At 35.6% G+C, this 24,868-nt stretch overlaps 1 protein-coding gene across 2 annotated transcripts in view; it reads left to right on the forward strand.

Annotated features, from left to right (window-relative positions):
- The first annotated feature begins 1,897 nt into the window (after positions 1 to 1,897).
- LOC150100164 (endoplasmic reticulum junction formation protein lunapark-A-like) overlaps positions 1,898 to 24,868 on the forward strand; it is a 242,674-nt gene continuing 219,703 nt past the window's right edge. The window contains exons 1-2 of one of the 2 annotated variants that reach the window (XM_090402475.1): positions 1,898 to 2,185; positions 19,804 to 19,830. In XM_090402475.1, coding sequence (XP_090258601.1) covers positions 2,159 to 2,185; positions 19,804 to 19,830 — 54 coding nt within the window. In that variant the 5' untranslated portion in view covers positions 1,898 to 2,158. The remainder of the gene's footprint in view (positions 2,186 to 19,803; positions 19,831 to 24,868) is intronic. The other variant, XM_090402476.1, reaches the window with a different exon arrangement.

Consider the following 24,868-nt stretch of genomic DNA (forward strand, 5'->3'; position numbering starts at 1 on the left):
CGACATCTCATCCATAGTAATAAATCGACGAACAAAATCAGTTTTATCCTTATTAAAACGTTCCAAGCACTGTTCAGAGATTTTCATGCAAGTCCGTTTTTGATCTTCTCTGAGCAAGCATGGCACCCATCTTGCGCAAAGCTTTTTCATTTGCAATTCTTCATGCAATATATACAATACACGTTCTTTTGAAATGCCTATAGTCTCAGAACTTTGACTCACCGGTCATCCAATACCATATCGTGCACTCGACCAATGATTTCTGGTGTTGTTACACTTTTTGGACGTCCTTCATGCGGATAATCTCCAAGGTTGGTAAGCCCACGTTTAAACTCGACAGCCCATTTCTTAATTGTCAAAAACAAAGAAGAAGAGTGCCCATAAACTTTTATGAACTTTGAATGAATTTCTTTTGGCGTTAAACCTTCTTTTACAAAGAATTTTATAACCGCACTATACTCGATTTTATCCATTTCAAGGGATACAGACAACACTTTTGCTTCAGACAGTTGTAAAAAACAAACTACTTGATAGAATGACTTGCAATTTCACATAAATGCTTATGACAGATGTACCAACTTTAAAAAATCTTCTGATAGTGTTGCCATCTATGGTCGAGGCCGAGAACGTTTCAGACCGCCCTCGTTAGTGGTGTTGTATTTTTGCATTGCATTTCAATCGATCATCAATATCATCACCTTTTTGTGTAAAAACTGTTTTAGCTTCGATATTATTTATAGCAAAAGACTTCTTTTGCATTGTTATTGTTACTTTTTTTATGTGACTCTTACCTATAAAATGCTGTAAACCTATAATATATTTCAAGTGGGATGTGCTTAGGATTTTTTATATTTTGAATTAATTATCATTAATTAATTAATTAATTTTATTTTTAACATAATCCTGAAACCCTACTCTAGAGACCAAATATGGTCTTTTCAGTTGACTCTGACAAGCTGGAGGACAGTGATTTCTCACCTAATACAGCCACAAACGTTATATCTTTGGAGATTCAAGCCTTTAGCTTGTTAAATGGACTTCGAATGTGCTAACCACTCAGCCAACTATTATTATTACTATTATGAGGCACTTTTTTTTTCGTATTTTTCATGAATGAACTATTCCGGTTTCGATTTTCTGATTTTTTTTTTCTTTGAAGGTGCTATGTAGCCTTGTGGAAATGGAGTTTGCTTCATTGAACTATACTACCAGAAGACAGATCTTCATATATTCGATTCTAGTAGTGACTATAAGGACTGTCACGACCTTTTTTTTTTTTTTTATAATTAAAAATTCGAAACTGAAACTCAAGTTTTTAACTCCACTACTCAAGAAAATCAACAAACTCAACAGAAGTCATTATTTCGGATAATAATATACAGTGTTTGGATTAGGAACCACAAGATGATGGAAGTTGTTTTTCATAATCTCTTCCATGGATATCTATGAAATCTCTGATAGCCTTGAGCTGGTTTTCCGTGATGGCTAAAGGTAAGGATTAACTGCCCATCGATCATCAAAACTTTAGTTAAGGCTAAAACGGCTTCTCTTTGCCTTTTGCGAGATAAATGCGTTGGTGGATTTTTTTTCTTTTATAAAGTTTTTTTTATAAAAGAAGCCTGCAAACGACTAGAGATTACTACTGTTCCTTTATAACTGTTCGTTTGGTACTACTCTTTCAATCATGAAAAACCATTACAGTAGGTTTTGTAACCACCAGATTTATTCTAAAACCACTTCTCAAATATTTTGTGACATGCGCTTTTTCATCAAACGTGTTATAATATTTTTGACTCTTAAAAATACAGTATCCGGTAACATTTTCATTTGACAGAGGGCGTACCTGGGGAAATTTTTTTTGCAAAGCCGATTTCCTGCGGTGTCTTATGCCCGAAACTTGAAGTTACTGTGTATTGGGTTGCTATTTATTATGTTTGATTCTTGATAACCAAGTTACAGTTAATTTGAATCATAAATAATGAATGGGGAAAAAAATTGTAATAGTGAGATGGAAAGATAATTAGGGAGAAAAAAGACTTATTTTGATTTATTTATATTTTAAGTTAAGTTTTCACAGCCGGGCGTTTGTCTTCAACTGTGAAAGTTTGCAAGTATTTGTCATTTTTGTTTAGTGATCCTGTAAATAACCTGTTTAAAAATGGGAGTTATCCTTTCTCGACTCAGGGTAAGAAATATAATGTTGTTTTATACCAATGACCAAGTAATTACTTTGATTATGATATCTAAGACGACAGTATGATAAACAGAGAGGTATATGGTTAGATTTTTAACCTTCAAGAGAAATGTGTTTCGGGGTATTCTTTCCACTTCGAGATAGAAGAGAAGAAATAGAGGTCCTTGAGAAAAACGTCACAACCAGGGCATGATACTTGAATCAAAAAACGAAGGTACCAAAATAGTGTACCTTGATGCCAGACAAGTTTTATATTTTTCTTTATTAAAAATAGTGTAAATTTGACCTTAAGATGTCAGTACATCGAAATTAGTTATATTTTAACTGCTGAAAGGAAATTTATCAGTCAGTATCAAAATTTCAGACATGCCCACGAGAGCATGTGATATGACAGATGCACTTTTCAAGTGCTGCTTAATGGGTAAGATTTTAGACTTACATTTTTACATTACCATACTTACATGTATATGCAAAATTGGGCATCTCAATAGTGTTGGCTTGTCATAGGAGGTCACATTAATTATTATGCATACGATGTCTATCATACCTCTCCGGTGTATTCACACTCAGTTTTGCCAACCAATTCCACTATTCAGCATTCCAAGAAAAAACTTGTGATCATATCCTTGTAAACTACACTTTTACTTAACTTACAAGAGTGAATAGTTGCTTCTTCCCCTTTTGTCATATATCGACTAATTTCTCCTCCATCTTTAATAATCCCTTTAATAATTTTTTTTATTATTACATCCTTCATTCTTCCTATCAATTCCACAGACCTGACACCATCCTTATCACTTGCCTCTGAATTTCCATCACTTCCTCAAATCAAGAAGTCCAGGCAAGCAAATTTGTGCACTGTAGTACAAGAATTTTTATATCAAGGCCTTATAAAGAGAACTAATAATGTTCTTATCCCTTCTTGTCAGCATTTCTTAAATTCGTTTTTTTTTCTGCATTTTCAGTGTGTCTTCTGAACTTCAACTGTCTGTCCACTGTTCTTCCCACTCCCCCCCCCAAAAATAATCCCTGCACTTGTAATTTTTTAACACTGCAGTGGCATCAGTATAATATGCAGCTTGCAATTTTTTCTCAGCTTAAAGTGCAAAACATTTCCACATTAAACTGACAATAGCTGTCCTTTATCTCTAAAAAAAAAAAAAAAAAAAAAATGATTGCTTAGTTTATTTATGTTCTATAGACTCTATCTACATCAATTTTATTTAATATTGCTCTCCCCAATTTAGCATTATCAGTAGGTAACTGCATATTACCCTTCCAATTGCATCCAGTATATTTAAGGTGCAAATTAAATAGCGGACCAAGCACAAGTGATCGTTGATGTTACAAGGCACACCACTCTTCACTTACCTTCTTAATTTTGCTCCACCATACATGACCTTTTGATATCTGTTTGCCATGAGTTTGTTGATCTCATGAGGAGGCAGTAGGTTTTTTCATCCCACATACATGTAAATTGGCCATGAGAACACACCCAATTTACATATCAAAAACACTATTGTTGGTGGTGATAGGTAGTAGATCACATTGTATTCAATTGTTGAATTAAGTAGTGGGGGAGCCAGTAAGATGCGTGTAGTGGAATAGAGTGACCTCCCACAATAAGTCCTTGGTGGCATCGTGGAATAATAATAATAATTCTTCCTCTCATTTGTGTCACCAGTTCATATCCCTTTCCATTTGCTCTACTTAAGTGATTATCATGTGATAGCCTTTGCAAAGCCCAATAATATAGTGTAGCCATTTCCTTTATCCAACATGACTGTCATTCTGTTAGAATAAATTATTAAAGTAAGATCTTCCCTTCACAAAATTGTATATGCCCTCCCTCAATAGTGTATCATATTCCCATCTACACATTCCTGAATTCTGGCCTTAGCCAACTTTTCTAAACCTAATTTTTCTAAACCTTAATCCCAACTTCACGGATACTAAGAGTTCTATAATTTGCTATCTTTATCTTGGAACATCTTTCATGCAATAGAACTATTTTGCCCAGTTTGTATTCTCTCAGGTCCTTGCTGGAACTGAGACAAATGGCACCTGAGGGATTGGATTAGGTTGTTTGGAATTTCATGCAAAGTAGGCATTAAGACTAGGCATTATGTTTATTAATTGTGTATGTTTTTCTGGCCAGTTTGCCTGATTTACCAGATGAAAAAATTTTGGGGAGGTAAAACTCTAATACTTTGGTGTGAGACAATGCCAGATAGTGCCTTTGCCACAGTCTGAGGCACTATTCTATTGTGCATGCTCAAAACTTGTGGACTATATCCCATCCAGTCTACTAGTATTGTATTATTACCACCTGAATGATGCATCTTTGCAAAGTGATCATTCAGTAATTTAACTATTCTACTCTTGTCTATCCCCTAGCATTTATATTCATTGTCTCTCCTGACCATTCTTTTATTCACCACAGCAAAGAACTCTGGATTTTCCACTGGCCTACTCTCAGCTCATTTCCTCATAATCCAATTTTGCCAGCCTTGTTAAGCTAGTTGCAATTTTTTGTTAATGCTTTCTGTTGTTTATAAGCTTGTTGATCATATTTCACATTATTTTCCCCTCAATAACATTTCTTTTGTAGCTCCTGCTTAATGAAATTACACATCTCTTTAACTTCTAGCTGATTTATTTTCCTGATCCTGATTTCAACATTCTACTGTTTTTTTCAAATATTGCTTTCTCATGCTCTTATCCTTCCTTTGCAAATTGAAAATGTGTCCCACCTCACAAAAGGTTTCTATAAACCAATAGCATGTTTGTACTATGGATGGGCTAAGGATTATTTTCAACTTTTTTTTTTTATTAATTTTATATCTTTTGTAAAAAAAAAAAAAAATGAAATACAAAAATGGAAACTCTGTTCTAGAGACCAAATATGGAACCTTTTCAATCTGCTTCAGGCCCTCAATAAGTAGGGTGATGAAATTCATCTTCCGTCTAAAACCAATTATAAACGTTCATACCTATAGCAAAATTTCAGCCTGTAGTCTGTTGGTTGGATACATTAGCTAATCAGGCTAGCAGTTAACTTTAAGAGAGAATTATAGACACTTGTCACCTCCAGGTAAAGCATATATGATCAGTCTTGCTAATTAGAAGTCAGTTATGGATATGGATTTGTCCATATCCATAACTTTCTTGGATATTGACAAATTGTTATTATTATTATCATCTGAGACCTCCAAGGACTCAAGGAGACTATACTTACTCAAACCAGCTTCCCTTAAATTCATTGACATTAGTTTATATTATTATTACCTCAAGGAGTCAAAGACTCATCTGGGAGGTCCTTTTATCACACACACACACACACACACACACACACACACACACACACACACACACACACACACACACACACAGCTCATCATACTATGTCTTAAACATACTCAAACTCCTTGCAGACACCACACTCTCAGGCAAGGCATTCCAATCATTTACAACTCTGCATGAGAAAAACCTGCCTCTCACTCCCCTACTCACACCTCTTTTTACGGTTTCCACGGATGACCTCTGGTTCTCCCCCTATCTCCCACTATTTTGTGTAGAACTTCTCCAGCATTGATCCTATAACAACCCCTTACCAACTTGTAGGTCTCTATCATATCTCCTCCTGTCCACTCCGTCCTGTTTATAGGCCTTTGTCATATCACTCCTCTTTCTCCTGTTAACCAAAACCTGTAATCCATATACTTGCAATCTATCCTCATTATCTAAATCCCATAATCCTGATATAATCTTCGCAACTCTTCTTTGCACCCTTTCCACAGCTTCTTTGTTGGAAAGAAGCTGTGGAAAGCTTGGAACCTATGAGACCATCTGCATACACAATAGTTAGTCCAGGCATGGTCATATTAAGATCTTCTAAAAGGCAAAATGACTTCCTTATCCTTACATGTCAAGGTTCACTACAATCACAATTATCCTCTGAGTTGTATTTGCAACTTTTGCAACGTCACCTTCGAACTTCAAATACCTATCCACCATTACACCAAGATCCCCTAGCCTCATCAGTTTGTTGTTGCATAACCCAGCTAATATAATATGCCACTGGAAATCTCATGCCAAAGTACGTAACTGTGCACTTACTAACATTAAGCTGATTGCCATTATCATTTACCCTGCTTATCTTCGCATCATTGACAAACAATTACATATCTCCTGTTAGACCCTTTCTAATGTCATTAATGTATAGATTGAACAACAATGGCCCAAATTCTGAACCCTGTGGTCACCTTAAATCTGGCAGATTCACACCCACCGCATAACAGTTTTTGATATATCTGTCAACCATCCACTTATCCAAGTCAAGAGTTCATATTTCAATCTCATAATCTCCAGTTTATGCAACAACCTTTCACGTGGTATCCTATCGAATGCCATAGTAAAATCCGACATTATCATAGCACATCCATTTCTTTTATCCAACTCAGCCATAATATTGTTATAAAATACAAACATATTGCTAAAACATGACCTCCCTTTAATAAACCCATGCTGTTCCTTGCAGAGTATAGCTTTTCTACCAATTTCTGTATGCAAATTCTTATCAACTTTTCTAAAATTTTCACCACCACCACACCATAGAATACCGATAGGTCAGCAGTTAGATACATCAGTTGTTTGCACCATCTTTGTACAATGGAACTATGATACATTCCTTTCATTCTTGTGGTATCATTCCTGAGCTGAGACTCAAGTTACACAAAGATGTCAAAGGCCTAGTCAGTTCAGCTGAACATTCTTTTAGCATATATGCTAACATTCCATCTTCCTATTGCCAAATTCTTATCCAGGTTATGCAGCAGCTCTTCAACCTCTAACTCTTCATCCAATGTAGTAGTAGTAACAGTGTGTGTGTGCCATGTTTCATACACTTGGTTGATATATCTTAGCAAAGCAAGCACTAATTAATTGAATAATCTCATTAGCTTCCAACGCTAGAATACCATGTACATTCAGTAAAGCTATTCTTCCACATTCATTCTTTCTTTGCTTGTGCCATAACAGTAAAATTCTTTTGGATTGCACATAGCCAATTTCTTTTCATACTCCAATTTAGCTTTCCACGCAATACTCATTACTTTTCTGGCTTGCACTTTGTATATTTCATAAACCTCTCACTCTTATTCTCACGATATTCTTTCCACATATAAATCTTCTTCTTATGGATCTTTTGCTTAAAAAGGTTGCATATCCATTTCACTCTTATCCTGTTTATTCTCTGAACTCTTCAATATATATTCCACATATCCTTATGATCTCATTTTCAAGTGCGGGATATCATATTTTATGTATCCCATTGAATTTTTTTTTTTTTTTTTTTTTTACTTCTTTAACATGTCACAACCTCTTGTGACAGATTAAAGAACTCAGAAAAACTTGTTTAGTAGAGATTATAGCTTCATCACCAGCCATCATTCACACAATACCTGTCAAATATCTCCTTAAACTCATTCACTGAAGCATGAAGCATCCCCACAACCCTTAGGCAATCCATTCTACCCATTCGCCCTCTAAGCAAAAAATCTAGTCCTAGCATCCTTGCTAACCACACACACTTTTACACAATTTTCTCTGTTGATCCCTTGTTCTCTCTCTTCTAGCCATGTACTGAAAAAGTCTTCATTGTCAATCCTATAAAACCGCTTTAATAACTTAAATACTTCTATCATATCTCCTCTTTTTTCATCTATCAGCTAATTTTGAAACCTACAAACCATCAATCTGTTATCATAAGGAGCATTCATAGACTCACTACGATCTTTGTCACTCACCTCTGGATCCTCTCTACAACCTATCACCATGGAATCCTGGAGTCCAGATGTAATGTTGTTAAAGCCTTATTTATATAGGAGAACAATGAGACTGTCCCTGCTTGTTGGTGCGCTTTTCAATAGCCAAATAATTTGATGTGCTGTTTTGGGTACTTTACAATGTGCTCTCTAAACTTCAATTCCCAGTCACAGCCGAGTCCCTGGCCTCATCAGTGTTCAGTTTCATCAATATAGTACACAGCTTCTGATCTGTTCCTAAAGTGCTGTAAAATCTTGCACAGTAAGTTAATTTAGTTATCGATCTTGGTTTTACAAGGGTGTCAAATCAAAATATTATAGAAAATACGATGTTTTTTTTTTTAAATATGAATTAAATACTTTGTGTAATGTATTTAATATTACCTTAGTATTTAAAAATAGAGGAAAGAGATTATGCCTTATTAGTATAGCGAGTCAGCAAAAAAAAAAAATAAAAATAAGAATATTAAGCTGGCCAGATAAAAGAAAAAATAAGATAAGCACATCGAAAAGGAAGGGTTCACAACAACTTGCGAACATTTAGGCACCAGAACAAAGACTTTCGGCAGAAGAGAACACTGTGATGTCATCGTGCCGGAGGGTGATTGTGGAAACTTCGGAGTCGAAACGAGGAGGATTTTTAAGGGGCTGAGTCAAGAGAAAAGGGAGAAGAAGTTGAGATGATTAGGAGCTCTTGGCTGGAAGTTTTGTAGCTCGTACCTCTTGACCCTGAGAGTACACTCATGATTTTTCATTGGAGTTTTGTCAACAGTCCATCTCCTTGAAGTTCTCCAGGGAGTTCCCAAGGCACGTCTTCCGATGTATCCCGCAGTACAGCTGACCAGCATCTGATGATAAACATCGAAGGTGAAATCATAGTCTCCCCAGTTACCTACTAGTGTAAACAACAGCAATTGCCAGCCGAGGAAGAAAGGAAAAAGAAGGAAGGATATCGTTTGCTGCTTGGGCCACGACAACTGCGACGGTATTTAGTGTACTGAAACGTCCAAGTTAAAGAAAGAAATATTCAGAAAGGCAAAGATACGAGATATGAAAACTTTGTTCGTGGTAAAGGACTGTTTATAAAGAAAAGACTGTGAGTAACCACATCATATCGATGTTCTTGGATTGCGAATATGTTTAACTGGATGTAATTCTTAAGCAAGAGTCTGTCCTAATTTTGTAAAATACTGAGTAATGTTTTATTGTGCATTGTATTTTTTCTCAAGTTAGCTATGCTGGGAGAAATAATTATTTTCCATTACTTGTCTAGTATGTAATTACAATTATTCTAGTTAGAATAAATGCTTTGTTGAACAACATTCGGATCTGATCATTGCTGGTGCACTATCTCAAAAAAATTTCAAACTTATGTGTTAATTAGATATTGCCACAACTTGCTATATGGATAAGAGAAATTTGACTAGATATTGCCTTTGATTCATTTTTCGATTCCTCACTTAGTCTGACTGGCACAGTCGTAATTTGCCAGACTGGAGAGAGTGAGAAATTGAATAAACCCCAATCATGTAGCCGGTGATAACTATATTTAAAGTCTGCTACATGTGTGATAGGAACAAAGGGCAAGAGCAGGAAGATAGGGGTGGGAATGCAAATTAAGCTAGAGGAAAATAACATCGTAGTGTAGGTAAGCTTTGTGAGACAGCACATTCAGTTCGGTATAGAGGACTAAATATAAGGTAAGCAAGATTTTCTTTAAATTGGTCCAGTCTAAGAAATAATCATTAAAACTTGAGAACAATAAAACCTTAAATAAAGAGAAAAAAATAAAATTTTACAGTGCATCACCTTACACTTGGCCACATTAAACTGGCAGCCATTTACCTTTACCCATACTGCTAGTCTGTTTGTCTTCCTGCAGGATCTCTGCATCACCTTCATTTAGCTTTGCTCTTCCCAGTTTAACACCGTCAGCAAACAACTGAATGTTTCCTGTCAAGCCATTTCCTATATCATTGATATATGAAATAAACAGAGGGCCAAGTACTGAGCTCTGTGGTGGTCACTTGGCTTCTCCTGGACTCAACTCCTCCATAACTTCAATTTATGCAATAAAGTTCTGTGTGGAATCTTGTCAAATGTGTTTTGCAAAGTCTAGCAATATCACTGAGTAGCCATTTCCCTTATCCAACTCCATTGTCATTTACTGACATGCTAGAAGAAAAGGTCTATCTTTAATTCTATACCTTAAAATACATTATTATTATTATTACGGGCAACTCCAGGGAGTCCTTAGACTCATCGAGGGACTAAACATCATGTCCACACAACTATATGACATTCTCACAGTATCTATCATACCTTGCCTTGAACTCACTCACCGTCATAGCACCCACAACAGACTCTGGCAGCTTATGCCACTCGTTTACCACTCTAAAGAGCCCAGCTCTAACACCTACATAGAATACACTTGTTTTTATTCAAGATTCTTTTGATACAAAATCTTTGTTGACAACCTAGTAGGAAAGGGAGAAGAGGCTTTAGAAACTTCTAAAGATCTATTTACATAATAAACCTTATTACTGACTAATTGTATAATGATTTATGTTGTCATTTGCAAGCTTGTAAACATGACAACTGAAATTAAACAATATTATAGTTTAATGGAAACTTTGCTAATTGGGAACTGAATTAAAATAAATTTACTTATTAGCATTATTTTGCTAATATCATACTGGCATCAGGAATAAAAGACAGCAATCACTAGATAGAAAGGTAAAATAATAATAATAGCAGTATTGTTCATAGCTGTATATCAGTACTAGTGCAATCTTGATTGCAGGTTAGGATATGATCAGTTGCATCATAGAATAAGTATGCCCATATCTTGGGCACATCTCTATAATGCAATTACAAGGACATTTTCCTTCATTTGGAAAACCCTACATTCAAATCCCTTCTAAGATTGGCAGGACATTTATAAGATTTTCAATTGAAAGTGAGTTAGATGGGCTCATTTGGATGTAGCAGGTTTGTTCCTTCAAAACTGAACAAATCAGCTGCAGAGAGAGAGAGAGAGAGAAAGACAATAACAGATGACAATAGCCCTGTGATCTTGGGTTATGCCAACTAATACTAATATGTTGAATAAAGATTGGTTCATGTTTGTTGATGTTTAGTTTGTTTTTAATTGCTGAAATGTCATCAAGAATAATTATTGTGCTGCAAATTTAATTTTTTTTTTTTTTTTTAATTTTATAACAATTTTTTTTCCAGCATAGTAACATCATTAAGAAAGATGAAATTAAGAAGTAATAGGTCATTTAATAAGTTTTATAGATACATTCATCCATTTCAAAACACTGCTTATTTCTGCATGTTTCTTAGGAGTGATAAACTTTTTGTTTTGCGGGGGGGGGACATTAACACCTTAATAATGCTAATATGACATAGTGCCCAGAGGAAAGTTGCTCAAAACACTACAATTATATTAGGGTAAATGGAACATTATACAGAGCAATACATAGTCTATATTTAAGTTGTAAGTTAGCAGTTTGAATTAAAGGAAATACAAGAAAATGGTTTGATGTAAAATCAGGGGTAAGACACATTATGCACATTATCTCCACTCTTATTCATCATCTGTATGGATCACATTATGAAAGAATATGGCATTAAACTTGTTATTAGAATTGGAGATATCAAACTTAGTGCTTTGCTTTATGTAAATGATGTGGTACTCCTAAATATATTCAGTGTAAGTCTCCAGGATTCTCTTAACTAAATTAAATAGTGGCTATAATAAATTTGGCATGAAAATATGCAATAAAGAAACCAAAACTATGAAAATAGGCAAAACATAGAAAACTTCGGCTGCATTATTAATAGAGAATCTAAAGGAGTAAAATATTTCACCTATTTAGACACAGTTTTTAGTGAAATTAAGTTTTTAGTGGCAAATTAAATTTAGAAATCAATTTATGTGGAATAAGGGAGAAATTAGGCAAAACACTAAACTAGAGGTATACAAGACAGTATTCAAATGAGTTTTAACTTATGAATTTGATAGTTGGGTAAGAATTAAAGCACTAAATCAAATATTAGATACCATAGATGTGAGTTCTGAGAAAAATTAAGGGCCTGAACAGATGGCATCAATGACAGAATCATATTAAAAATGAAGACGTTAGGAAGGAATTTATGAATTCCTATTTTTGAATTTATGAACTCAAACATTGTTTGAGTTCATAAATTCAAAATTCATAAATATGTTCATAAATTCATAAATATGTTAGCAGAACTAATATCAGGTGATATAGCACTTAAACAGATAGAAGAAGAAAGGTTAGCGAAATAGGTGTTTGATGCCAAGATTTCTGGAAAATGCCCTGTAGGAAGTCTGAGGTCTAGGTGAATTGATTCAGGCAAAGGTGCCTTAGAAGAACAAAATGTTACACAACAATATTGGAGTGCTGACAAGCAATAGACTAATTCAGAGGTAAATTGTCAATAGGAGATTAACAATAATGTAAACTTAATTTTAGTGCTGTCAGAGTAGCCTGAATACTCCTTAAAGGGTGCATATCAGAGAATTGATGATGGGTTCTGGACACAGGAGTATACAAAGAATTTGAAACAGTAAGTAATCACCATTTAGTTTTGAGCAGAATAAAAATAAATTTCTTATTTTAAAGAAAAATATGAACAAAACTTTTTAAAATAGTTTTTACTGGTGAAGTGTAGACCCAGAGTTTGGAATATGACAATCAAAAATCAACCTTACTTGGGCAGACTGAAAAAAAATATTGATCAGTTGAGCCAGAGAGGAATGTGGTGAAGACATAGTCTGCAAAAAAAAAACAAAAAAAAAAAGAAAAGCAGAAAGTCAAACTGGACACAAAGAGCCCATCATGGGAAAGAAGAAAGCATATCACAAGTTATCAGCAAGTAAATTAGCATGTGCTCTGAGGGAATAATGAGGAAATAAGGAAGTGTAGCAATTTGTAAAAGTAACTAAGTCATGGGAAGACTAAGCATATAGAAGATGAATATCAGGAAGGTGGCAAAATGTTCTGGAGGCTATTTGAAAAAGCTTAGAAATGGAGGAAAGAGTACCATATAAGAAATCAAATGATAAAGGTAACATAAACTGAAGATATTCTCGTTATTATTATGCTGTGACACTTCCAAGAACCCATTGTAGGAAAGCACTCCAGAAACTTGCTCATCTTCCCTATTTAATCCTCCAGTTACTACTATCACCACAACAGTATTTTTTAAATTCACCTGGTAAAAACCTGAGTTTCTAGGAGAAAAAAACCCTGCCATCTTTGTGTGAGATTGGCTAACTCACCTCCATTTGAAAAAAATCCCAATAAAGATTCCTCTCATCATGGCCAGAATCAAACTCAACTTTTTTCCATTCCAAGGGTGCAATGCAATGTCCCGTTGTTCTTCCAGTTGTGTTACAGAGGCATTTATATCTGGACTAATTACTTGGAAACACTGCTAAATGAAACAAGAAGTGACAGAATGATGATTGAAAATATTCAAGAGGCATATAATCAGGAGTACATATCAATACTAAAGGTAGAAGGCGACTGGAGTAGATGATATTTGATCAGAAATACTTAAATATGGAAATATAAGTGAAACGACAATGGCTGCACTCCACTGCATAATTCAGAAGACATGGTGGAAGATTGAATTCTGGATGATTGGAATAGAACTCTTGTAGTATAGAAGAGAGACTTGGAGAAGAACAAGTTAAGTTCAGGCGAAATATATGTCAGAATCTTATTTTAATATTAAGACAAATAGATGAGAAAGCATGGAAATATAACAACGATCTGAAAAAGGCATATTGTAGAAGAGAGACTCAGAAAAGTTTCTCTTCTACAAATGTGTTTTATTTATTGTAAATAGCACCATGTAGTCTATAGACTACATGGTGCTATTTTATTTGAGTTGTAAGTTAGCAGTTAGAATTGAAGGAGGTACAGGAAGATGGTTTGATCCAAAATCAGGTGTGAGACAAGGGTGCACTATCTTCACTGTTCATCATCTGTATGGATCACATTATGAAAGAAAGGGCCATTAGGCCTGATATCAAAATTGGAGATGCTAATCTCATCTCTTTACTTTTTGCACATGATGTACACCTAAATTGAATAATTGGTAACAAATTTGACATGAAAATTAGTAATAAAATGACAGGCTGTAAAATAAATAAATAAAAATAAGCAGGGACATTGCAAACATCAGCTACATCCTGAGTGGAGGACTTTTAGAACAAGTAATGCATTTCAACTATTTGTAATTTTTTGTGAAGATTGCAAATTAAATATGGAAATAGACAAGAGAATAAGCAGAGCTGGCATTGCTGCGTGGGCCTCAACTGAATAAATTTATATGAAATAAGAGCAAAATTAGTCAAACTAAATTAGCTGTATACAAGTTAATGTTTAAATTGATTTCAGTTTATGGGATCTGAGAACTGGGTTAAAAATAATTGATCACAGACTAGAAACCACAGCTATGAGAGTTCGAGAAAAGTTCAGAATAAGCAGATTGCATTCAATAGCAGAACAAATTATAAAAATGAAGATATTAGGAAGCATCTTGACATTAACACTCCTGAATGTGTGTGTGTGTGAGTAAAGCTAATCTAAAGTGGTTGTCACTTAAACAGGAGTAGAGAAAAGTGATAACAGGCGTTTGATGCCAGGATAGCAGTGTAAAGATCCTAGAGCAGGGGTTCCCAAACTGAGGTGTACTACCTCCCTTGGCAAAGTACAGACAGATTCCAGAGGAAGTGTGATGAACCTTTTAGTTGTGCATTGTTAAAATAAATCCACTTTTCCCAAAATACTAGTTTCAAGTGAGTAATATGGTGTTGCAAGAGGCACAAACATTGTTTAGCTTATGGCCAGCTTGTCAAAGTCATACACTTACTCACTCAGGCAATGAGCATGTGGAATGAGTGTGCCGCAGCCTGTGATTGGTCCACTTGGTCCTCACTCAGTCCCACATGATACCGTTGCTTTTATTTGTCACTCATCTTTATGTAATTATTTTATAATTGTTTAGGATAAAGCACTGAATTTTTCACTAGAAATACACCAGGAGAATCTTAAAAAATCTAGATAGAGAGGTAGAAACACAGATGAGAATTTGCACACACTGCTCTTTGCAAGGGACCATTCCATTTATACAGGAGATGAGTTTTTGGGTTTGGATTTGTTGACAATTGTTTTGCATTTGCTGCATATATGTAGGCTGAGGAGGAGGCTAGAGGCCTGCCTTAGTGTGCTTGTTGTTAAACTATGAATTTGGATAATGGGCAGGAATTTTGAATGGAATGGAGAATAAAGACTAATTTTAGTAAGAATAATTTTTATAGATTACTCAGATCAGAAGTTTAGATCAGGAGAGTGGAAATCGTAGTCTGGCCTTGGAATAGGGAGAGGCAATGTCTCAAAGGTCATCTTACTTGGTATAAGGTGACATAAGTTGAGAAAATGGGCATTCTTTTGGATAGGAAACTTGGAGGAAAACCTGGTTAAGAAAAGATAAAGGGTGTTTTGTGTGTGTGGGGGGGGAGGTTATAACTGATTTGTTATAGATATTGCTTATAGCAGCTTCTGTGGAATTTGAAAAGAGAAGGCCTGCTGAAATTGCTCTTCCCAGTTTTGCATCATCAGCAAACACTGAATATACCCTCTTAAATCTTTCTCTATGTCATTGATATACAAATTAAAGATTAGTGGCCCTAGTACCAAACCTTGGATACTTCAATAGTCACCATCATTCTCCTAGATTCCACTCCACCATATACTACTCTCTGATGTTTGTCCATCAGCCACTCCCTTTCCATGCGAAATTTTGTTATAGGCTTTTAAACTTTAAACTGTTATAAACTTTGTTGTGGACAAAGGATAATGATTGTCAATTTAATGTTTCAAAATGCAAGGTTATGCACTTTGAGTTGAAGGTTTGTAGGTTACAAAATTTAGCATGGATAGGGGAATGGCTGACAGACAGACACCAGAGAGTAGTATATGGCGGAGTGGAGTCTAGGAGAATGATGGCGACTGGTGAAATACCTCAGGTTTCAGTACTAGGGTCACCACTCTTTAATTTGTGTGTGTTGAGGCTTCAGTGCTGTGAGGAGATCATGTTGGAGGTTTAATGGAATATATACGGCACTCGGAAAGGATTAAAACTGATTTTTAATGCTTCCAATATTTCGTCTCAGTCACTGAGACGAAATATTGGAAGCATCTTCGGGGATTACAAAAAAACTAATGTAACACACCCTCAAATACAACACACACACAATAAGTGAAACACATGGGTGACTCTAAAGTCCTATCTAGGTGGTGCACCCTCTATGGAAATTTGTGGGTGGCCTAGGATGTAAAGTGGGGTCTCTGGTAATTAATGTTTCCCAAATTTTGGGAAGTTTTATGCAACAGTATTTATTTAAATTCAGTGATTTCTGAGTGCCTCTGCAGATTCTAAAAATAGTCTTTCATTTTAAGTTAAGGGGATAATAAATCCCTCATTATTTTTAAAGCGGATAGTCTTTCATTTTTGAATTTACTATGATGGTTTTTCCCCAGGAGATCCTGTGGGTTGCATCCAAAACATGGTCTGCAAGGCCAGATTGACCATAGTTGTGATTGCGGATGTATGATTTGTGTTCTTCTAAGCTGATGGTTGCTGATCTACCTATCTGTCCAAAGTAAGCCAGCTTGCAGGAACAGGGTACTTTATAAACTCCAGGCACTGAAAGAGGGGGAGGGAGCAGGTGGAACTGATAAGGGTAGCAAGTTTAAGGTAGGCTTAAATGCTGTGTGGAGGTTGTACTTTTTTTTTTAAGGACCTGGCTATTTTTTATGATGGGCCACGGATGTAGAGTATGGTAATGGAATTTCTGAAATCCTTCTGAAGAGATGGCCAGAGAATGGGAGAGGAACTGATTATTTTTTTTAAATTCTGTAATTGCTGTAGCCATTGGAAAGGAAGGTGTTGTGTATGTGGTTGAGTTTGGTTAAAAGGGCAGTTCCACTGGAACAAAAGTTATGAGCTCTTTTGGTTTGAGTTAATGATACCATATTGTTGAGAGAAATTTTGTTACTAAGGTGTCTAGGAAGGGTAAACTTGTTATTTTCCTTTTCCATCATAAACTGGATTCTTGGATGTAGGCTGTGAGATGACTGAGGAAAGAGTCTAATATGTCTAGGCCATGAGGCCAAATAGAGAACACATTATCTACATATCTTAGCCAGATAAAGGTTTGAGAGGGGCTGAGTCTATGGCTCATTTTTCAAAATTTTCCATGTAAAAATTGGCAAGAAGGGAAAACCCATAGCGGTTCCTTCTGTTTGTAAATTTTGTTCTTCCAAGATATCAGAAGGAAACACAGTGAGGGTGATGTCAAAAATCAGGGTTTTAAAATGGGTAGAGATTTTATATAGGATGTGGTAAGTCCAGTGAGGAGGATCAGAGAGTTAGCCTGTTGCTTTGACAGTTTGTAACATGGTGCATCAGTGGCATCTACTATAGGTCTTAGAGGGGAATTAGGTTTGTGGATTTTTGGTAAACCATATATTCGGGAGTGGGGAGACTGAAAAGCTTGAGTTTTTTTTGTAATGCACAGCGGCCAGGAAGATACCAAGTAAGTTTTTTAAATTTTTTTAACTTGTGTTTTTGTGGGATCATGTTCTAGTGGGATGTAGGTAGCATGATCTCAGAGGATAACCTCCATTTTTTGATATATTCCATGGCATTAAGGATGACTGTGGCATTTAGAGTCACCTACATGTTTCACTTAGTATTGTGTTGTATTTGAGTGTGTGTTACATAAGTTTTTTTGTAATCCCTAAAGATATCTCAGTAACTGAGACGAAATCTTGGAAGCATTAAAAATCAGTTTTAATCCCTTCTGAGTGCTGTATATATTATTCCATTAAGCCTCCAACGTGATGCCTTTAATTTGTATATCAGTGACATAGGGAAATATTTAAGAGAGGATGTTCATTTGTTTGCTGATGACAAAACTGATGAGAGCAATAGTTGTATTTGAGTTGTATAAAGGTGATGTAGATATCCTGCAAGATGATTTAAATAAATTGACATTGTGGACAAAGGATAATGATTGTCAATTTAATATTGCAAAATGTAAGGTTATGCACTTCAGGTTGAAAAGGTTGCATATTATTATTATTATTATTATTTGACACTTCCAGAGAGTCCAAAGACTCATCGAGGGAGAGAGTGTGCCAACAGCATCGAAAGATTGTATCCGTTCCAACTACTAACCACGCTCAAGCTTGCTTAACTTTTAGCCTGAGCCATTAGTAGCAGAGGCTCTACCAATCGACCAATGGTATATCATATTGATGGTTTTGGTTTGCAGGAAATTTATGAGGCTAGGGACTTGGAGATAATGGTGGACAAAGAGTTAAAGTTTAGAGGACACATTTCCAAAGTTGGTAAAATAGCCCAACGAATTACTTGGATGTTGAAAAACACACAAATAAAGATAAGGAAGTTTTTATCCCTCTTTATAAGTTTATGATTTGGCCACATCTTTACTACTGCGCACAGATTTGGTCACTTTGGGTTTCTTGGGGACCAGGAGGTAGTCAAAGATTCAGAGACGAGTGACCAAGATGACGATAGGTCTTTGAAGTATTCCCCTAGGAGGATAGGTTGAAGGGTTGTGGGTTACAAAGTTTAGTTGATAGGTGGAAAAGAGAAGATATGCATTCATGATATACAATGGACATGATAGAAACTTTTAAGATATTAAAGGGGTTTTATAAAATTGATGAAGGTGAAATTTTTCAATATATGACAAATACAGAACCACAGACCATCTGCGGAAGTTGTTAAAGAGTGTGGTTAGTGGGGGAGGGGACAGTTTTTTTGTGTGGAGAGTGGTGAGTGAGTGCAATGGATTGCCAGAATTGGTTGAGTTCATTCCCTGACTGTGAACGGATTTGAGGAGAGGTATGATAGGATATGTGTGAATGGTGATTGATTTTAGTCTCCTGCAACGAGTCTCCAGACCCCATGGAAATGCTGTAAATAATAATAATTGTGTACGTTAAAGTCAACTAGAAAGATTTCTTAACTGTTTGGGAAATAGACTGCAGAGATAAAAAGTCAGAGTGCTTTACAGAATTTGGAGAGCAATATGGACAACTGATCACTGTAGCTGAATGAGGCAAGGAAATCATACACTGGAGGAGATCAGAAATAGGGAGTCGTGATTTTCCATTCTCTAGCATTGAATATTTGATTGCAGAAAGGCACAAGTGTTATCCTTATGGTGGAAAGAATTATATCAAGTGTTTGGACAGTCGGGATACACAGTGACTATTAAAGTTTTTTGAGATTTGATTTGAAATAAAAGATCAGCTGTTAATGTCAACTGAAAACCTGTCATATTTTGACCTAGTAGGTAAAGTTCGTTTGCCACCTATTGCTGGCTAATATCAAAGATAACCCATAGCTATTGCTGTCATCAGTAAAAATAATTGACTTTTATACAAAAAAAAAAACTAACCCACTCTTAGTCTACTTGTTTTATCTTTTATCTCCTTAGCTGTTTGAAATTCTTCAAGGACCTGATTTTCATTATATTCCTGGTTTTTCAAATTATGAATACAGTTAATTTTTTTTCAATTTGATCTTTATTTTCATATCAGATTCAGTATTATAATCTGATTTCATGCCTTCAAATATATGCTATTTTATAAAATCCAGAAACCAAAAAATTACTTTATATTGAAAATAAATCCTTTTATTTAGGTTTTCCTGCCATTTTCCCTTCGTGACGTAAGTAAGAGGCATGACTTTTTATGTTGTTTTCTGAAAATGGCAGCATGCATTTGAACAAGTATTTTTAAAAATTATGTGGTGTCTTCTGTTACCCTTAATAACAAGATATGAGAACATGATGCATGTATGCATGCATAATGATTTAGTTGATAAGGAGTAAGATTGCCTATCTTAAAAAAAAAAAAAAAAAAAAAAAAAAAAAAAAAAAAAAAAAAAAACTTGGCAATCACATAATTAACTGATTTTTCAATCTTGAAAGCTGGCAAGCATGTGTTTTTCCTTCCAGGAAGTTATTTTTATTGAAAAGTCAACTTTTCACTTAGAGCATCAAGTAAATTTTTTTATTATATTTTATTTATTTATTTATTTTACATACAAGAGGCTGAAAAATGTGCAGATAATTATCGCATGCACAAGTGGTTAAGAAGAAAGAAGGGACCAGTTTATATGTTTTTTAAACATATGTCATGTTCCTTGTTGAAAATGGTGTGAGAAAGACTGTTCCAAAGAAGAGAAGTGAATAATAGAATGCAAGCTGAGAAATTGGTTTGGTAACTACTTTGAAGTTGGATAATCAACAGATGCTGACTAGCAGTTGCTTTGTTTTCACAGGAAAGCATAGTAATGGTAGTAGCCAGTTCAGCAGCCTAGCACCATCAAAGTACCTAGAGAAGATGCATAATGTAGCAGCAGAATGTCTATGACAAAATGAGAGTAGAGTAAGTCTCTGAGAGAAGATTATTAGTTAACCATACCTTCTTCTGGATAGCATTGATCAATTTATGGAACTTTTATACAAGAAGTTTTTGGTGCACCAATTCAAATGCCAGAAAGGTATTCTAAGATTGGAGATTCAGAATTTATTTAATTTTAGAAGTTCTACAGGCGAGCAGTGTCCAGAGTGAAAAAGAATGTCTAGTTTTTTTGTTTTTTTTTTGGAGGAAGATGAGAATGCTATGATTGTGATGTGCTTATTGCTGAAAAAGCTAGAGATATAAGTCATCCCAAGAAATTTTATCTTGTGTGAAGATCTGAATATCAAAGTTGAGGATAGGTGAAGTATGATCTTTCATGCAAAATAAGGCTGTCTTTTAATAACATTGAAGTTGACAATTTGTCTCCTTACTGGAATATAGAAAGGAGGTCATTGTTTAAGGCATTGGTTATTGAAGATCTTGAAGCTTGGAATGTGTGTGCACCACAAGAAGAAATAGAATGTACTGCCATCAACCCAACTATAGATAAGATTTGAAGTTAGAAAAAGTCATTCGTGTATAGGTAAAAGAGAGCATGCAGAAGTACAGAGCCCTGGAATACTTTAACATTAGTGAGGAAATCTGAGACATTTCCCTATGTGATGTATTAAACCACCAGAGAAGAATTGGCAATTTAGTTAATGAGAGACGGTGAGCAAGCAGTAGACCATCAAAGCTTTGGTAAGTAAGCCCTTATGCCAGGCATGATAAAATGTGATGAAATTTTAAGAGCGACCACATGATTTTCTTTTTCTTGGTTGATGTGTGAATGTGGAATGTTGTTAGCAAAGGAATCTGTTGTGGATGATTAGTAGAATCCACTTTGTTGGTCACTATTAGTGAGCCACCAGGTAGTGAAGAAGTTGACCATCAACGACTTTCTCCATTATTTGTGAAAAATGCAAGGTAAGGACTGAGATTGATAATCTGCTTTTATCTCCCTTTTTTGGAATGGATTTAATATAGATCTCACTTCTTCTGTAGAGCGGATGCTGTATGAGTATGAAAGATTGTGAAGATCACATCCTTAACATAAAGATAAGGAAATAATTTTGCCTCTTTATGGATTCTACTAATCATCCACAACAGATTCCCTTGCCAACATCACTCCACATTTATACACAAGCCATGGAAAGCATTGGAGAAGAAAATCATGTTGTTGCTCTTAAAATCTCATGGCATTTTATCATGTCCAGCACAAGGGTTTACTTACTAAAGCTTCAATGTTCTACTACTCTCTCTCTCTGCAACTAGATTGCTTTTGAACATTGCCGATTTGTAATGCAGCAGAAAAAATTAATTTTTTTCAAATTTTTGCTAATTGTAATGAGTTAATTTATTGTTTTATAAGTATGCATGATAAACTGAGTTGTTTAGACTTAAGTAAAATGTATATATTACTTTAAAGTATATATCATCAGTATGGCATCTACGCAGAGCAAAACAATGGCAGCCAAGATGTGTTTGTTGGGTGAGTTAAATTTGAATGATATTATGTTCAGTATAGAATTTGTGAGATACATTCATCGTGAAAGTTGAAAGATTTTTGAAAGGAGAGCAAAACTGGCGAGCGAGTGTGTAATAAATATTTTGAGAGTTGGGTGCAGAGAGAATAAATTACATGATAGTAGAGAGTATAGATAGAAGATTGGAAGATGTAAATATCGGTGATAATACTGAAAGTGTGATGGCGGAAGTTCAGGAGAACTAGGAGATCTGAATAAAGAAATATCATGTTTGCATGCAGTCCTTAGCATAACTTTAATGAGTGCAGATGGTACTGAGTTGACAGAGGCAGATGAAATTGTTGAGGTACTTGAGTGACCACTTTGCAAGGGTGTACTGTATTATTCAAGTGAAGATATTGTTATGGCAGAGGTGACAGGCATTGATGTGAGAGCAGAGGTTAATGAATTGGTAGTACTTAGGATGTTGCAGAATCTGAATGCAAGTACAGCTGTGGAATTGGATGGGATATCAGCTCATATTTTACAAGATTGTATGGGGAGGGGGAATGGCTATGCCTTTGACTATTATGTTTAAGTTTCATCTCTGGCAAAGTCACCAGAGAATGAAAGGAGGACAAAATAATTCTTTTGCAAAAAGGAGGACTCAGTATCTCATGAGTGGTGGTAAAAGTACTGGAGAAGTTGGCTAAAAAGAGAATTCAGAAATTGGTGGGCAATAATGTGATACTCTATGAGGGGTAGTATGGCTTTGTGAAGGGTTTGTCATGCTTTAGTAATCTACTAACTTATAAATAGTGACAACTGAGGTGGCTAAAAGGAATGGCTACACGATGATACTGTTGGATTTTGCAAAGGCATTTGAGAAGATACCATATGGAACTCTGTTATGCAAACTGCAACAGTGGGGATGGATATGAAACTGGTGATATGGATAAACAGTCTGTGTGTTTTCATAGAATTCCTCTCTCTCCATCAGGCCTATCTTGTGGGGTGCATAAACTACCACAGTTGACACATTGGTAGGATGAGCTTTAAGTCTAATACAAAGCATCTTGTCATTAATGGGATTATAACCAAGAAGGGCTCTTGCCTGAACTGTCGTCAGTATCACAACTACCCTATGATGCTTTAAGTCACCTCCTGAATAAACAACTAGCTTATCCTGTCTTTTGCCATGGTCTTCTCCATTCCATCTGGTCTCTGTAATTCCCAGGATGTCAATTTTATACCTCTCCATCTGTTTACAGACAATATCAAGAGTACCGTAACCATCGTAGACCTTGTACATTCCATTTGCCTAAGTAAAGTTCCCCCTCTAAGATTAATCCCATACCTTCTGTATTCCTCTCATTTGTAGTATCACCGAGTTGTTGGAAACTGTACTATACTTGAGAGTTTATTTTTCACTTGGTTAGATTAAAATAAGTTTAGTTTAATCCTTTATCCAAGTGTGAGCAAACAAAGTTTGCGACTGAAAGTATCTTCAGGACTGGGGTAAGGTAGTACAACACCGGGCAACTCTTTGCAAAGGTGGAGAAAGCTATCATCACTCTTATCTCATCTCAGTATCTCCCATAATGCAAAGTACATCTCCTTGCAGATATGTGTAATGCTATGCATTAATGCAAGGACCACTTCCCATACCGGTTTCGACCTTTATTGAGGTCTCGTCAGTGGGAGCCAGGCCCAGTAGTGGAGACACCAAAGCAGAAGCAATGAGAGGTCATCCCAACCTATAGGAGTTGCCTCATCAAAGGGTGTACAACCTTATTATTAAAATTATTATGAATCCGGAGTAATTTAATAATAAGGTTGTACACCCTTTGATGAGGCAACTCCTATAGGTTGGGATGACCTCTCATTGCTTCTGCTTTGGTGTCTCCACTACTGGGCCTGGCTCCCACTGACGAGACCTCAATAAAGGTCGAAACCGGTATGGGAAGTGGCCCTTGCATTAATGCATAGCATTACACATATCCACAAGGAGATGTGCTTTGCATTATGGGAGATACTGAGATGAGATAGGAGTGATGATAGCTTTCTCCACCTTTGCAACGAGTTGCCCGGTGTTGTTACTACCTTACTCCAGTTCTGAAGATACTTTCAGGCGCAAACTTTGTTTGTTCACACTTGAATAAAGGATTAAACTAAACTTATTATGTACTATACTAATCAAGTAGGACCATCTGCCTAAGCTATGAATGTGGTTCTGATTATTCTGTTAATCCATATCACCAGTTTCATATCCATTCCCACTGTTGCAGTTCGCATAACAGAGTTCCATATGGTATCTTCTCAAATGCCTTTGGGAAAAATGCAAGGGGGGGGGGAGTATGAAGACCTTAATTTCAGTAAGAATGTTTCAGTTATTAATCAGAGCAGTTTGGATCAGAAGAATGAAAACAGTAATCATTACATTCAGAGAAGAAAAAAATTGCTGTTCATCCCATTTTGCACCATTGTAGTGCCACTGGACATAAAAGTATCTGAGTGAAGGATGTTCCATAGAAAAAGAAATTTGAATTTATGGTCTGAATTATCAAAAGGAGCGGTGATATCCATAGTATATTTAGACAGTGAATTAAGAAGAGATTAAGGATGTTTGTGAAGATGATTGTCAGGTATTCTGATGGGTAGTTGGGCAGTTTGTAAGATATTGCTAACAGCAAATACTTCAGCATCTCATCCAGTTTGATCAGTAGAATCGAAGAAGGAAAATCAGTGTATGAATGTTGATGTCCCAAGGAAGATGACTTCATTATGTTGGTATTTGAATTGCATAAAATTGAGCTTCAAAGATAAAAAAGATCA

This window comes from Typopeltis vanoorti, chromosome 13 (genome assembly GCF_054136105.1).
Source record: "Typopeltis vanoorti isolate ZY-2024b chromosome 13, IOZ_Tvanoo_1.0, whole genome shotgun sequence".
NCBI classification, from domain to species: Eukaryota; Metazoa; Arthropoda; class Arachnida; order Uropygi; family Thelyphonidae; genus Typopeltis; species Typopeltis vanoorti.